Here is a 17,890-nt window from a genome sequence, read left to right on the forward strand (position 1 = left end):
GGTGCATCGATAAAAGTTGGTGAATGTCAAAGGGGACATGCCAAATTTCTTTAGCCTCCTGAGGAAGCAGAGGAGCTGGTGAGCTTTCTTGGCATTAAAATCTTAGATAAAGATTCACATGCCACCTAGCACTTGCTTGAATGAAGCTCTACACTATTTAGGACAAAGTCATTAACACTATCTACTGGCGTCAAAAACCCCAACGCTATTAGACCCACCTTCAGAATGCATTGCCACTGCATTTCCCTGAAAAGTAAACTCTACTCTATGGGGCAGCACAGTGGTGGATATAGTAAAGCTGCTATCTCACAGCGTTAGTGACGCAGGTTCAATCCTGACCTTTGGTGCTGTCTGTGTGGAGTTTGCACACTGTCCCCTTGACCGTGCAGGTGTTTAGCTTTCTTCCAAATTGCAAAAATGTCTGGATTGCTAGATTAATTGCCCCCTGCAATTTGTCCTAGTGTAGAATCTGGAGGGAGTTGACGGAAGTATGAGGAGAATAAAATAGGATTCATGTGGACTCAGATGTAAAAGGCCCATTTCCAATGCTGTACAGCTTCATTACTTCACCACCTACAAAGACTCTGCATGGAAATATAACTCCCTTTAAGCCACACAACATCCTGACAAACAAAGTATGACTTCAGAGTACTAGGATCAAATTATTTCCGAGCATTAAACACCTTAATTTTTGTTTTAAGCCAAGTTATGCAGATTAATCATCAGACATGCCTTCTGGAACCAAAACAAATGCACATTCTGCACTGTTTGCATCAATACTTGGATCAATAACTTTCCAAAAGTATAGATCAGACTATTTAAAAGTATGTTTCTGACCTAATAATTAAAAAAAAATGTATTTACCTTCTTTATATTGCCACCTGATTTCTTCACCATGAGCTCATCCACCATTGCTTGCAAAGAGATACTCATCATTATTGCCTAATAAACAAACATTAAGCAGAAAAAATCTCAGCCTCCATTATAATAACTCATGTTACTTGAAAATGGTAAATGTTCATAGAAAAATGCAATATTGTTGGATAAAGTGGTTAAGAGGCATGAAGGATATTTGCCTTCATTACTCAGGACATAGAACACAAGAGCAGGAAGGCTCTGGTACAACTTTGTAAATCATTAGTTAGGCTAGAGCTGGAGGTCTGTGATTGCCACATAATGGGTATGACGTGATTGTACAGGAGATGGTGCAAAGAAGATTCACAAGGATGTTGCCTGGGTTAGAACATTTCAGTTATGAGGAGCTATTGGATATGCTGAATTTGTCTTCTTTGGAGTGCAAAAGGCAGAGGGTGATCCAAGCAAGGGATAGAAAATTTAAAAAGGGCCACAGACAGAGTGACCGAGGTGTTTATGACCAGAGGCGTAAGTTTGGAAGTAAGGGGTAGGAGATCGAGTGGATTTGAGGAAGAATCTTTTTCATCTAGAGGGTAGCTGAAATTAAACTTATTGCTTGAATGAATGGTGAAGGGTGGCATTTAGATGAACACTTAAAAGAGAAGGTACAAGACTGTGTGCTGGGAAATGGGAATAGTAAAAATAGGTACTTAATGGCTAGTATGAACATGATGGGCCAAAAAGCTCACTTCTGTGCTGTACAACTCTATGATTGAGATAATTCTGACAAAAATCATGCACTAGAATATTAATCTGCAACATGATGATAGGCAATTTAATGCCATCACTTCTGATTCTTGCTCTCAGCTATATTCATGTCCAAAAGTGCCAAGTAGACTTCAGATGGCACCTGGCACAAGATGAAATGGAGTAAAGCTGGCTCCAACTAGTGGCAAGTCCAGATCAATACTGTAGGCCTGTGTGAAGTTCCTTTGCCCTTAAAAAAGTGATTGATGAAAGAAAGAAAATCTTTCCCAACCAAACTGACTTCATGGAAAATCAAGAGGCCTAATTGCTAGGCTTCTGGGAAGCTGGTCCAACACTGGGGAATAAATGAACAGGACCAGAATCATTTGTTAATAACCAGTGCCTGTACAATATCATTCACTCAAAGTTTCTTAATAAATGCTTTCCAGCCAGACAAGGAATACTTGAGAGTAAGGCCAAGGGGCAATTTTTTTTAAAAACACACACACACTGGGTAATAATTTAAGATCAGTGAAGTGAAAAACATAGCTAAAGAGCTATGCCCAGCAGTGCAATGAACCAAGAGTAGGGTCTAGGATTAGTTCAAAATCTATTCTTTTCCAGCAAGAAATGTTGGGCCAAATGAACTCCTCCCGTGCCATACATTTCTATGATTCCATGTTATGAACTACCATGAAACAGGGGATACAAGTCAATTCTCTGGGAATATTTTTTCTTGAAGTATTTTTTGATTTCCACATTTGCAGCATCAAAAAACAGCATCAAAAAGCAGCATTTCTCAGCCAATACTCACTTTAGTGAAATTCCTAATGAAGTTTTTTTTTGGGGAAATTCTGAGATGAAGGGGTCATCATTCTGCCCAATACATCGAGATGAAACTTTGTCAATTCCTTTGTGAATGGTAGAGCACTGGGGAGTGTTACGGAACAGAGGAACCTAGGGGTGCACGTGCATGGTTTGCTGAAAGAATCATAGGTAGATAGGGTGGTGAAGGCGGTGTTTGGCACACTGACCTTCGTCAGTCAGGGCATTGGGAAGTTATGTTGCAGTTACACAAGAGTTGGTGAGGCCGTACTTGCAGCATTGTGTACAGTTTTGGTCACCCTGTTATAGGAAAGATGTTATTAAACTAGAAAGAGTGCTGAAAAGATTTACCAGGATGTTGCCTGGACTTGGGGGCCTGAGTTACAAAGAGTTGAAGGGTGACCTGATGGAGGTAAACAAGATCATGAGGGGCATAGACTAGGTGAAAACAGTCTTTTTCCCAGGAAAGGGGTGCTAAAAACAACAGGGCATAGGTTTAAGATCAGAGGTGAGAGATTTAAAAAGGACATCAGGGCAGCTTCTTCATGTAAAGGGTGGTGCATGAAGAGCTGCCAGAAATAGTGGTTGAGGCTGGCACATTAGCAACATTTAAAAGCCATCCAGATAAGTACATGGATAGGAGAGGTTTAGAGATCTATGGGCCAAACGTGGGCAGATGGGACTAACTTGCTGGGCAGTCAGCATGGACGAGTTGAGCTGAAGGACTTGTTTCTATGCTGTACAACTCTATGACTTCTTCCATCAGAATTTCTAGTCTCCACTATAGAAATATACATCTCTTCACTTTCCCCAAAGGGAAAGGAAGGAAAATAGTCTTACCCTGCTACTTGTGTACATCTGGCAGAGAAGGGAAATATTTTAAAAAAAAGCAGCTAAAAGTTGCGCCAGGAGAAACTTTTTTTTTTGTTAAACCATTTCCAAAACATACGGTTTTACAGATTTACTACTTGAAGCAAAACATTTTCATGATCAAAATAAAACACATTTTACCTGTGGACTAGAAATAGTCACCCACTGTAGTCTGTCTTTGCTCATCAGATACTCAAAAGCCAGTTCTAGTTTGGTCTCAGTCTTTCCCGGGCTGCTTGCTGTGCCATTTGTCAGTGGAACCTGCTAACATTTAAAATATGTTGCAAAAAAAAAGTCCAAGCAGGCAAATCTCATTTCAAATTCACATCTAAATGTATTGCACCTATCAGCAATTTTCCCAGAATAATCTCAAACACGTCCTTTAAAAAAAATGGAAGCAGTTCTCATTTAAGCCAATGCTAATTTAAACTTTGACAGCCATTTCATGTTTTGTTGACAGAAGTTAGTATATGGATTTAAAGTCAAAGGAAACCATTAATTGCATTAAGACAAAAGAATAAAAACAGAACTGTTCCCATTCAATGACCCAATAACCTTGTTTTCTGCTCTCTCCCATGGTCACCCCAGTTTACTTTACCATAAATGCCCCCCCAACCCCCTTCCCCCACAGCCTAACGAGATTCTATTCTCTCCTTCCTAGTTCTGACGAAAGGTCTTAGGTCAGGCTGCATTTGTGGGAAGAGAAACAGTTAACGTTTCAGGACTGAGTATTTCCACCATTTTCTAATCTTATTTTAGATTTCCAGCAACTGCAGATTTTTTGATTTTCATTTACAAAGCCTATAAAACAGAAATTGGATACTTGTTCTGGGAGAGAACGCAATTATTAAAAGCAACAAAATGTTAGAACAAATGTCAAAAGTAATGAGATTAAAGCACAGTAAAATACTTTCAATTCATCTGAAAAGGATGGATCACCTATGATATCAATTTAAAGGCTGATGAATTTCAAGACACTGCAGGGTGGGATGAATTCAAAACAATCTCAAACACGAGAAGAAAAATTACTAGGCAATCCAATGAAGGCCCACGTTACAGGGTCTTAAAAGGAAGTTGATACATTCTGAAGAGGAAGTTGATACATTCTGAAGAGGAAGTGGATAAATTCTACAGATTCTAGAGAGGTCCCAGAAGATTGTAAACTGCTAGAAAGGGAGCCAGAAAGCAGGATATCAGCCTGCCCTCTGCTTGATGATCTTATAATTGTATAAATGTACTGCTATTAACTCTATTGAATTCCAGCTTTTTCCCCAAGAACAGAGTTAATGCAGTATTACTAATGGGGGAAAAAAAATAACACCTGACAAACCTGATAAGAGTTCCTTGAGGATGTAACAAACGGGGTGGACAAAGGGGAAAATCAGTAGATGTAGTGCATTTGGATTTTTGGGAAGCACTTAAATATGGTTTCACATAAAAGGTTACTGAACAGGAATGGGCGCAATCCATTGACAGGGATAGGTGACTGGTTAACAGGACATGCATAGTAAATGATAGGGCTTGAGGGAGTGCTGATGAACAGAAGGACTTGGCGTACAAGTCCACAGATTCCTGAAGTGGCAGCACAGGTGGATAAGATGAAGCTACACAGGATGCTTCCCTTCATCGGCTATGACACAGAATACAAGAGCTCCTCGAGGATGTAATGAAGATGTAATGAACAGAGAATGTTAAGAGATGAGATATCATACTACAACTTCATAAAACATTGGTTAGGTCACGCCCAGAGCATTGTGTGCATTTCTGGTTTCCACACAATAGGAAGGATATGATTGTGCTGGACTGGGTGCAGAAGAGATTCACCAAAATGTTGCCTGGATTGGAGCATTTGCATTATAAGGAAAGACTGGAGAGGCTAGGTTTGTTTTCCTTGGAGTGGAGGCAGTTGAAGGATGACCTGATAGAGGTATATAAAGTTAAGGGGTATGCATAGGGTAGATAGTAAAAAAAAAATTATCCCCTCACAATGGGAGTTGTCTAAGATAAGGTGGCATAGGTTTGAGATAGGTTTAGAGGGGGATCAGAGGGGGAGTATGTTTTCTTTTAAAACAGAGGATGGCTGGAATGTGTTGCCCAAGGAAGTGGTGGAGGCAGATCCTCTCATGACATTCAATAAATACTTATCAAGACATGGAAGGCTACGGACCTAATGCAGGTAAATGGGATTAGCGTTGAAAGGTAAATGGGCAGCGTAGATGTGGTGGGAATGATGTACTTATGTCAGAGGGCAGCACATAGAAGGTACACAGGACAGATTCCTGGGATGTAGGCCTATATTCAGTGGAGTTTAGAAGATTCTGAGGGGGTTACAGGGTCACTGCTGAGGGGATGTTTCCCCTAGTGGGGTTATCTAGAAAGAGGACAGTTTCAGAATAATAATCACTCATTTAAGACAGAAGATAAGGTATTTCTTCCCTTGTGGGTCATGAACCTTTGGGATTCTCTAATCCAGAGATCTATGACAAAATCATTGAATTATCATAAGAAATAGGAGCAGGAGTAGGCCATCTGGCCTGTTGAGCCTGCTGCGCCATTCAATAAGGTTATGGGTGATCTGGCTGTGGACTCAGATCCACCTACCTGCCTTTTCTCTATAACCCTTAATTCCCCTACTATGCAAAAATCTATTTAACTGTGTCTTAAATATACTTAATGAGGCAGCCTCCACTGCTTCCCTGGGCAGAGAATTCCACAGACTCAATACTCCCTGAGAAAAGTAGTTTCTCCTCATCCAAGTCCTAAATCTATTCCCCGTAATCTTGGGGCTATGTCCCCCAGTTCTAGTCTCACCTACCAGTGGAAACAACCTTCCTGCCTCTATCTTATCTATCCCTTTCATAAAATTATGTTTCCATAAAGATCCCCCCCTCATTCTTCTGAATTCCAGCGAGTATAGTCCCAGGTGACTCAATCTCTCCTCATAGGCTAACCCTCTCAATTCTGGAATCAACCTGGTGAACCTCCTCTGCACCGCCTCCAAAGCCAGTATATCCTTCAAGTAAGGAGACCACAATTGCACGCAGTACTCCAGGTGTGGCTTCACCAGTACCCTGTATAGTTGCAGTAACCTCCCTGCTCTTAAATTCAATCCCTCTAGCAATGAAGGCCAACATTCCATTTGCCTTCTTGATAACCTGTTGCACCTGCAAACCAACCTCGTGATTCATGCACAAGCACTCCCAAGTCCCTTGCACAACAGCATGCTGCAGTCTTTCACTATTTAAATAATCTGATCTTTTATTTTTCCTTCTAAAGTGGATGACCTCACATGTACCAACATTGTACTCCATCTGCTAGATCCTTGCCCACTCTTAACCCATCCATCTCTCTGCAGACTCTCTGCATCTTCTGCGCAATTTGCTTTTCCACTCAATTTAGTGTCATCAGCAAACTTACATATGCTACACTCTGTCCCCTCTTCCAAATCATTAATGTATATCATGAACAGTTGTGGGCCCAGCACTGACCCCTGCAGCACTCCACTCACTACTGATTGCCAACCAGAGAAACACCCATTTTCCTCAACTCTGCCTTCTATTGGTTAACCAATCCTCTATCCATGCTAATACATTACCCCATTATTACTGGTGGGAATAGAAAGACAATTAAACTGCAAAGTAGTCAAGGGAATATGGGGAGAGATTGGGAAGGTGGTGTTGAGGCCATGATTGAACGGCAGAGTTGGCTCGAGGAACCAATTAGCCTTATCCTGCTCGTTTCTTATATTCTTATGACAATGATGGGAAAGATCATCCCATAATTCCTCAGTCACAAAACTTTCATTAACCTTTCAGAAACACAAAACTTTCATTAACCTAGGCAATGGTACAATGCTTCAGCCAGGCTTGACAACTGCAAACAGTATTTGCATAAACTCTGTACAAACTAGCCACAAGTAATGAGAGCTCTGATGTATCCATGCCCAGCTGGAGAACTGTACAGGAATGTATATTTTACACCTTTCAATAGGATTCTATTTTTTTTGACTGCGTAACGTACTCCAGTTTAGAATGGTACTCATCAAGCCAATTGTAAAGAACTTGGTCATCAGCTGTTTGGTATTGAGGCCTCTCTCTCTCTCTCTCGCTGTTAGTGACTAACTACCTGACTGACCACTTTCCTGGGAATTGGGCTGGGAAAGGCAATTATTTTGGTAGTCATGATTTGCTCAAAATGACACAACTAATGTAATGAGGGCCTGCTGGTTCTTCAAGAGTTGTTTAAGGGAATGATGAAGAGCAGAAGTGTCAGTGGAAGCAGGAAGAATTAGTATCAGTGCTACTGACTGATGGATTAAAATATTGATAAGGATATTACCAACATTCCCCTGCTCTTCAGATTAGTTTTTGTGTTCTCACGTGGGCTGGCTGACGAAGTTCAAGTTTATTGTCTTTCACAAAAAGCATCCCAAACCATACATGGCTATCTGAACACTGCATCAAAATATCAATCTAGATAAGCTTGCTCATTTCTCGACTAGTGTTTGAACCATGGTTTGCTAACGAGTATAATTATTTACTCAATGCTGACACAAAACTATTTAATAAGTTACTTATGAAAATCAGAACATTGGATAAAATTTAAATGAAGTCATATTTCTTACTTTAAAATGACCAATAAACTTCCCAAAATATTTGAAAACAAGTTTCAGATAAAGAAAATTTTATTTAAGGGAACAGCAGCATTTTTAATTTTAAAATAATTAAGCATGCAGAATTCTGTTTAATATCAATATTCAACAAATAATGAATCAGTAAAATGTTTCAAAATGCTCACCGAGGAAGTTACACGCCAGCATCTCATGCGTGTGACCTTGAAACTGCCTTCTTTGATCTGTTCATTCGGCAACTTGACATGAAAATTCAGTTCATTGTTGCCAGCACTAACTATTACATGGCAACCTTTCTCTGGAAAATCAGTGATGCAAGGATCAAATTTGATGTATCCATAATACTTCAGCGTTTGTGCCAGGCTGATAAACTGCAGAGAAGCACAACAATTTATCTCTTCATAGCTGGACCCTTTAAAAGCAAAAATACTCTTGCAAGTCTGAAAAATGAAATGAAGTTCATTTTAAAGTAGAAACATACATACAAATACCTCTTTTAAAAAAAACTGGATCGCATTTAGGCTTGGCGAGGCAGTAGAGAAACAGCAAAAAAGATTTATTAGAATGATAGATCTGAGAAATTTTACTTGATTGGGTCTATATTGGGATCTTGGAATACATCAAGGAGGTCATAAAAAGTAACTCAAGCACTTATTCACTGCTGGACAGAAATAAAAAGCAGAAAGGTTAAATATAATTTCAATGAAACCCTGGTTATGTTGTACTTGGTAATGTGTAAAATCTGGGATCCATATTAGAATGGAGGTTATTGGACAGAGTGCAAAGAAAATACTAATGATGCTAGTTCTGAGGAGTTACGAACCACCTTCTTAAGAGAGTTTCAGTACACAAATGGTGGCCAAGATTACTGGTCCCGAATACAAGATAAACCCATTTGGGGTCAATATGTCCTTTCTGAAATTTAGTGGCCAAAACCAAATGCAGTACTTTGTATGGGATTTAACTGAAACATTGTGAAACTGATTTCCTGTACCATCATACTGGTCCTCTAACACCATTTACAAGGCCAGTATTTCATTAATTTGTTTTCTTTCTTGTAATTATCTGCATTAGTCCTTACCAATGGGTACATGCACAACCAAATTTTTCTGCTCCTCCACAATTCCTATTCTATTGTCATTTAGAAGATTAATGCATTTTATTGTCCTATCTATATAGCTTAAGGTACCTCCTTTCATGATGAACTTTGTAAAGTTAGTACAAAGCCTGTATCCTGAGGAGCACACAATGAATTACATTCCTTCTGTCTATTGGTCTCCTATCTGCCTACCAACAACCAAAAGGTCATTTTTAATTCGATTTTTGTTTTGCTAATCTTGTATGGAATATCATCAAATGTAGCTTGATAAGTGACACAGTCAAACAAATAGACAAGTAGGAGAAAAATGTAAAACACTGAGATTAATATGTTCAGTTTTCAAAAGTAATGGCACTCAGTAATAGGCTTTCCTTTCCTCATGCCCACTCCATAGACCATAATAGAATTTACCTCTTTTTTCGAACCTTTCTCTTGAAGCGATTTTAGCTGTCGGTGCTGTTCCTTGTTGACAAGGATCCACCCACGTTCGATATCAGCTACCGTCTGTGACACAAGGATTCTACTTAATTAAAAAAGTATTTCTCACTTTTTTTCCCCCTGATACATTGACAGCATCATAACTCAAACGATCAAAATCCTGGAAAATGTGTGGCTTAGATGGCAGCCACTTAGCTGATCACGTCCATGAAACAGTAAGAATGCTACCACACATGGAGAAGTCCACCTAGTAAGGGCTTTTGAGGGAAGCAAACAAAAATGTCTAGTTTTAAAAGGTGATATGAAACTTTGAAATATTTCAGAAGACACAAGAAACTGCAGATGCTAGAAAATGGAGCAGAAAATAAGCTGCCGGAAGTACTCAGTGAATCAAACAGCATCTGTGGAAGCAAAGATTAATCAGTCCTGATGCAGGGTCTCCATTCGAAATGTTGACCACCGCTTTGCCTCCACAGATGCTGCTTGATGTTGCCAAGTTCCTCCAGCAATTTATTTTTTGCTCCAAAATATGACACTTCATTTTCCCACCCTGTGAATAAGAAATCAGCAATATGCCATCTATACTTTGAGGATCGCGTTCTCCTGAAAAGGAAACCTCAATTGAATGAATCTTGGACATACTTAAAAAAATGTATTACATGGAATAACTCGAATTAAAGTACCTCAGATTTTGAATAAAAATGAATTTTGCATACTAACGCTGACAGCATTTAAGAAGTGTCTACACGAGCACTCAAATTGTCAGGCATTGAAAGCTATGGACTAAGTACTGGGGGATGGGATTAATATGGAGGGATGGACAAGTAGGGCTGAATGGCCTGTTACCATGCTGTACAATCCTAATTTCTGTGCTCCTAGAACATTTCAAAAGTGAATCACAATCAATGAATGCATTTGAAATGCACTCATGGTAGCAATGTAGCCAAAATAGGTGCCTATATGTAGGTGACTGTAACAATGTCTCAAACATAATAGATACATTCTCAAGTGATATATTGTGGCAATTGTGGATTAAGGGCCAACTGTTGGCCAGAATACCATGTTAACTGAAAAAGTATCCCAAGATGTTATAAATTTACAGGTCATTTGGAGCTTGTTAAATATACCATTCAAAACAAAAATGGCACCTCCAAAAGTCCAGCAGGATCTCAGTGCCATAGGGGAGTATCAAGTCAAGTCTATTGTCATGTACAGTAAGGTACAGGTACAATGAAAAACTTGTTTGCAGCAGCATCACATGCACGTAGGTTCAGACAACAGAAATTATGCATATATTATACAAGACAATGAAGAAAAACAAACAACAAAAAAAAGTGTGGAAAAAACCTCCCGGAGACAAGTGCATAGTAGTGCAAGAGGTGGTCTGTAGTGTTCCACAGCCGAGATAGGATTAGGGTTTTGCAGGTCGATTCAAGAGCCTGATGGTTGTAGGAAAATAGCTGTTCCTGAAACTGGTGGAGTGGGACTTTAGGCTTTTGTACTTCGTGCCTGATGGAAGCAGCAAGAAGAGGGCATGACCTGGATAGTGGGGACCTTTTATGATAGATGCCACCTTCTTGAATCAGCACCTCCTGTAGATGCCTTTAATAGTGGGGAGGGTTGTGTCGACTGCATACCCACAGAAATCTGAGAAAGCTCAAATCCATGATAACCCACCTTAAAAAGGTTACTACTAGTAACCTGCAGTTTATGTATATTATGTGAAAACATCATGTTTCAGCAAGACTGGCTGATAATATTTACGATGTTTCAAGCACCTTTTGAGTCTTAATTCAACACTTTAATATATTAAGCATGACATTGGCTATTCTGCTTCACCACATCTTGCAAGTTAACGAACGTTCCTATAATGAAGTTCCTATAATGGATAGCCAGATAGGAACCTAATGGTATCTCCAGGGCATCCTGAGGTACTCTTGCTGCTCAGTTGCTTTTTTTTACTTCTTAACTTTTTAGTAAGATGTGTTAATGGAGCAAAGGGACTGCTTGAAAACTTTTAACTTTGATTTACTTTGAAGAAAGGGCAGAAATCAGCATCAAGTAGTATTGTGTGCTGGATCAATTAAAAAGCCTAAACTTCTGTGGAATAAGATCTGGGAAAGACAAGTGAAAAGGTTTAGGGTAATTGAGCTTTTTTAATGACTGAAATTACAAACACAATGTAGAGCAGTACAAATATGAAAAAAGTTCTGATTATACTGTTTCTAGGCTGCAAATATACTCGGTAACTAAGATCACTCTTACCTGGGCATATAACAGATTCAATCCTATTCTATTTTCCATAACATCATTATCGTACGCAGAATCCCAATAGCTATAAACGAAGCAGTATTATTAGTACAGTTTTGTTTACATGCATTTCATATCAATCTTGTCCAGTAAATAGTTTCTCATGCTATCTTTACCAACTAAATGCTAATGGACAGTCATTTACACACTTCAAAAACTCTTGGTAGCATTGCTAGATAATTATTACAAGATTCAACAGCTGAAAAGTGAATGTACATCCATAACAAATTAACTCTCAAATATGAAAAAAGGTGTAAATAGGCTGTCAATTGTGCAGTTTTTTATTTAAAAAATCAAGACAACAATTAGAGAAGGAAAACTCATGAGGTATGATTAACCATCATGAATATATCCTCTAACTGCAGGAAAATAATTTTTCCCTTGTTCAAAAACAGAACTACATCCTACAATGGCTAAGCCAGGATTTATAGATGACATGAAACTGTCCAATCATAATATTGCTTGCCACTGGCTCAATGGCTCTTCTGATTCTCCAGTCAGAAAGGAATTTGGAATTAATTACATCTTCTCCCATCCAAACTTATTTGAATTAAGAACTCACATTAGACAAGAAAAACATAGCAAATATTTTCACTAACTATATAACAAAACTTTGTAAAATGGGAAAATTGTACAATAAACTTTCAATTAAAAAAGACGCTAAGGAAAGGATTCACAAACAAAACTAAATCTTATTGCATTAAGGTTAAACCTTTCCAGAAGTGCCTATTTACTCTTCCACCAATTTATAATTAGAGATATCTAATTTATAGGAGATCCAAAACATGCTCCAAAGTGCAATATCAGTCACATGGTACTTAAAGTACATATGTAGGTCATCTAAAAATGAATATGCTGGGTAACTGCTACATCTTCCTTGCACTAATTCAGGATTTACTGAAATTTTGCCAATTAAATGCAAAACCCATCACTCCTTTACTGGTTGAACTAAAAATAAACTGACTAATATATCAAATCCAACTAGTACAAAATGTACAGATGACCTGTTGAATATTTCCAACATCTTCATTTTGGTTTTATAGCAACTCTAGTGTCTTGATTCTCAGAATTCCAGCATTGTCCTTTTCTACTCTTCTACATTCATCTGCTATAAGTCTCTCTCTCAAAATGACCAGCTGCAATTGACAAGATTTCACCACCTTCTCTCAATCAGCACTATCACCATTTGCATCATTCACTCTCTACTGGTCTCTGCCCTATCAGAGAGTTTGTTCTCTAAAGCTCTTCTCTGGGAACTTAAAATGTGTTTGATTTCTAACTTTTCCCAGTTCTAAATGAAAGATTGTCCAACTAAAAAAATGCTTCCCTCTTCACAGATGTACACACAAAGTATATCCAGCATTTTGTTTTCAGTTCAAAATATCTTCTGCAGAAAGCAGCAAATTATTAAAGTTCAAAATGCAGAGAGATTGCATGTTTATAAACCAGATCAATTATCCTCAGAACTTGAAATGAAAACACATTTTACCTCTTTCGCAGTACTATTTTGTATTCTGCATTCTTCAAGCTTGTGACCGAAATATAGGGCAATTCAAACTCCTGCAGTTTTCGTACAACTGAGTAACAATTCATAAAACTGAAGTTAATACCAAAATTAAATAGTTCAGAGCATTATTTTAATTTCAATTGATCTTCATAGCTTTTCATTTCCTTCATGTTATGCATTTGTTCCTTCCATCTGACTTCTATCTCACCAATCTACCTATTGCCAGTCAATGTCGATTAAAAACAGATACAATTCAGTAGAGAAATAAACAAGTGCATAATTCAAGATGACCTTTTAGTATCATGTATGGCCATTAAAGCTATTATATAAATACACCCCAAGTCAGATGCAGCCCACTAAACAGTTGCATCCGAAGGACCCAGAGCGATCTTTTTACAGCCTTCATATTATACTCAATACAGGAAATCTATTCACAACAATTATTAACACTTTAAACATTGCCAACTGGAATCACACTACTGCTATGCCTGGTTGTGAAATCTGTGAAGTTGCCTTTTTTTTAAAAAAAGAGAGCATTTCTGAAAGGTTAATTAAATATTTGCTGAGCTTTTTTATTTGCATTCCAAGTCCATGACATAGTATGGAGTAACTTTTCCACACTGCCCAACTTAAAGCCAGGTAGAATAACATTGTATACACAAGTAGATTGGTCTTTTCATTCAGAGCCTTTACAGCTGGTAGGAAAAGGCTATGCGCTATCACCTTGCATTGGAACTGAAAACTGAATCCAGAAAGACACGAAGTGCTGTAATTACTGAAACAGTAAATCCACTTGTTTAATTACAAAGAAGAATCACTCATTTTTTGATCCATTTCAAGACAACTTCATCAAAATTCTCAAAAGAAAGTTTTAATGGGTCTTCTTTTGAGTTATGGGGGAATTCAATCAATAAACTTACAAGAACAACCGCCATCACTTCCTTCTCGAATAAGGAAAAGGCTGAAGTATCCGACTAGGTCATCGGGAAGATCTAGTTTTGCTGCAACTGCCTTTTATAATAAAAGTGTTAGAATATTTCTGTTAGTCAAGATACTAGAAAGATTCTAAATACCTATAAATGAATACACCAAATTCAGTGATTGGTTGTTGTTTAACCAATCATAAAATTAAGTAAACGCAGAGGAGCAGTGATAAATGGAAAGTCTACAAATTGGTCTCAAGGCCTCCTTCTCATCTACGTAGTGATCAAAGGAATAATCTAGGTTTGAATTGCAAACAGTATAGAACCTTAAACTGAAAAAAAAATTCACTAGAATGATACAGAATACACATTACACAGCACGATATCTTAAGAGTTTAAAAGGCTGCCTATATTAACCTCCAGGGATACAGAAGGAAATATGAAAAATATTAACAGAATAATTTAACATTTATTTGGGCTTTCAGATGGCCTAGATAAGGTGCCAAAGAGCTTATTAAACAAAATTGGAGTGCACGATATTGAGGGTATTATGATGGCATTGATTGAGGAATGGTAACAGACAGAAAAAAAGTAGGAATAATCAGGTCATTTTCAAATTGGGAACTATGACCAGTGAATGCTACAGCTGTTCACAGTCTAAGTCAATGATCAACTGTAATATATTAAAACATGCAGATGATATAAAGCTGGGTATCAGTGTGGTCTGTGAGGAGGATGAAGAGAGGTGAATGGGCAAGGGACACGACAGATGGAATATAATGTAGGTAGCTGAGGTCATCCTCTTCAGTACAAAGATTACAAAGGCTGCTACATTTGACAGACTAAGTTGCTGGTGTTCAGAGTGACTAGAGTATCCTTATACATTAAGGAAAGTCAATATGCAGGCTCAAAGTAAATCAGGAGGGCAAATAGCATATTGGACTTTACTGCAAAAGGATTTAGGCACAAGGGATATCTTGCCCCAATTATGAAACTGCAGGTGAAATGTTGTGTACAAGCTTGGTTTGCCTATCCAAGGATGAAACATTTGCGATGGAAGGAGTGCAGCAAAGATTCACCAGAGTGATTCCTGGCATGGTGCTTTTTTGTTTGTAGGAGAGATCAAACAGTTCAGAATAATGAGATGATCTAACTGAAATGTACAAAATTCTTACAGGTAGATGCACAGTTAATTTTCCACTTGTGGGGTGTGTATAACAAGGAGCCATGGTTCTAAAATATTGTTGAGCCATTCAGGACTGTGATGGGAAGTTTCCTTACCCATTAATTACTCAAAAGAGTAATTAATCTTTGTAATTCTCTCCCAAGAGGGCAGAGGAGGTAAGACATTTTTGTAGATATTAAGGTAATCAAGGGATATGGGGTTGGTACAATCATGTGATATTGAGGTAAAAGATCAAAATGATCATGCAGGAATAGACTATACCTGTTTATGTTTCTTATGTTCTTATGATTTAAGAAAAAGTACATTCTTTATCTGATGCTATCCATTACTAATAAATACTAATTTAGAATAACCTAAAAATACCTACATTCAATGCATCTACAAGGTATTGCTGTAATCTTCACAGCAACACTCCGGGTGTAGCAGAAAAAAAATCTTGGATTTTTAATAATTTTCAGAATTCAAATATTTTGGAGGGTATAGAAATGTTCCTAATTACCTGCAGATTCATGAAATACAAACAGAAATGATGCAAATTTAAAAATTAGCAATTTCCAAGGAGTTTATTAGCAGACAGTTAAAATCTTCAGGATGTCACGTTGAATGCACTTGATAAAAGACATGATCTGAATTATTTTCCTGAAATGACTGAATTTTGTATAAACTGTAGATTTATTCTTACCTCCAAGACATCTTCTGTTTGATCTGAGCTGAAAATATTAACTTCCACTTTCTGTCCATTGCACAGGTAGACATCTAGCTGTACTTCTTGTGTTGGAATCTGTTGAGTTTCCTAGAAGTACCAAATAGTTGAAACCATAAAGACTAGATCTCCTATATTTTTGTTAAAAAGAACAAATCTCAGCCATTATGGATTGGTAATTAAGCGATCTTTTCATTATCAAAATGGTATATTCAAATCAGTTAATTTTAAATCTGCAACTGAACCTGTGGGTCAGAAGAATCTCTTTTCAAACCCCCCCACCCCTACTTTTTTCCTCCTTACCTTTGACCCATCCCCCAGTGTACCTACTCTCACCTCCTCCCTCACACCGGCCTATCACCATCTCTTATCTGCATCTACTTATTACCACCTTGTGCCCACCCCCACCTCCCCTCTTTTGTCCACTTATCACTGCTCTGCTTTTCCCTCCTATATATTGGACTTCTCCTTTTCCTATCTTCAGTCCTGAAGGAAGGTCCTGACCCAAAATGTTGACTGCCTGCTTTTCTCCATGGATGCTGCCTGGCCTGCTGAGTTCCTCTAGCATCGGGTTTTTCATCACAGTTTATTATATGCCTTTTTACTACATTACTGTAACAAAAAGATTGTTCAGCTCCTCTTTCTCAATCAAGTTTTGAAATATTAAATGCTGAATACCAAAACCAAATAATCCTATGTCATTTGAAAGACTTAAATATTTGAAAATATCTGTCTTCTTAGAACACGTTTGAATACTGTATCTGCAGCAGAGCAGCACTGCAGGTAGTGCTGCTGCCCAAGAGCTACAGTAACCAGAGTTCAACGCTGACCTCTGGTGTTATCTGTATGCTGTTTGCACATTCTCCCCCGCAACTGCACAAGTTTCCTCCAAGTCTCCTCCTGGCAGAATTGAGGTGGGAATATGGTGGGATAGAAGCAGGGATGTTTGATGGCATGTGAGAGATAAGTGGGGAATTGTTCTGAGAGTCAGCACATACTCAAATGGGCTAAATTACTTTCTTCTATATCACAAGGAAATATGGAAAAAACAATGCAAGTAACACCATTTCTCCCTATTTTGAAAGAATCATACTCTTTATAGGCCAAACTATTTTGAAGATTTTTAACTGGAGTTTTGCAAGTGGCTGCAAATACAACAATCCCTTTTGTTTTTCATTATCAGAAGTGCAGAGTTAAATGAACTGTCATTTGACAGCAGCAGATAAGCGGCAACTGTTAATAATGGGTAAAAACACCACATGCCGCACTTTTCTCCTGTTCTTTTACCAAGCGCTGACAGTGACAAGAAAGGAAGTTTTTGTCAGTACCGCATACTATTTGTTAATAACTGTGGGGGAAGAAATAGAACAATACCTCAAAAGTGAAACTAATAAAATGCAAATTTATGAAAACAGCTGGACTTTCAGGTGGTTCCGAAAAAAATCTCTCACATCTTTGAAGGAAACATAGATACATTACACCATAATGAATAGATGGACTAATAAGGCAAGCGTATACGTACTATAAATACAAGGCTCAAGGTGCAGCAGCAGAACAAAAGCAGTATTTTGAATGAGGTATGAAAGCCAAAATGATAAATGACCAGATTTTATTTTGTAAATATTCTATGAGCAGAGAATGCTCGAAGTAAACATTTTCTGTTCCTCTGAAAACTCTCTGACTGGGTAGATAAGAGCACTACCCTATCTACCGTAAAGTAGATTGGAGGCCTAGATAATAAATCATACCATGAAGTTCGGTGCAAAATCACAGCCAAAGCTAGAGTGTTACTAATTC

General features: G+C 38.1%; 1 protein-coding gene across 2 annotated transcripts in view; it reads right to left on the reverse strand.

The window, feature by feature from the left end:
• The window catches only part of snx17 (sorting nexin 17), a 43,790-nt gene that overhangs the window by 11,096 nt on the left and 14,804 nt on the right, over positions 1 to 17,890 (reverse strand). Inside the window, exons 5-12 of one of the 2 annotated variants that reach the window (XM_052024137.1) lie at positions 16,073 to 16,183; positions 14,202 to 14,292; positions 13,264 to 13,351; positions 11,730 to 11,799; positions 9,438 to 9,530; positions 8,095 to 8,298; positions 3,439 to 3,558; positions 865 to 942 (exon numbers count right to left, since the gene is read on the reverse strand). In XM_052024137.1, the coding sequence (XP_051880097.1) occupies positions 865 to 942; positions 3,439 to 3,558; positions 8,095 to 8,298; positions 9,438 to 9,530; positions 11,730 to 11,799; positions 13,264 to 13,351; positions 14,202 to 14,292; positions 16,073 to 16,183 (855 nt within the window). Of the gene's footprint in view, positions 1 to 864; positions 943 to 3,438; positions 3,562 to 8,094; positions 8,299 to 9,437; positions 9,531 to 11,729; positions 11,800 to 13,263; positions 13,352 to 14,201; positions 14,293 to 16,072; positions 16,184 to 17,890 lie in introns of both variants that reach the window. The other variant, XM_052024136.1, reaches the window with a different exon arrangement.

Source organism: Pristis pectinata, chromosome 10, assembly GCF_009764475.1.
Source record: "Pristis pectinata isolate sPriPec2 chromosome 10, sPriPec2.1.pri, whole genome shotgun sequence".
Classification (NCBI taxonomy): domain Eukaryota; kingdom Metazoa; phylum Chordata; class Chondrichthyes; order Rhinopristiformes; family Pristidae; genus Pristis; species Pristis pectinata.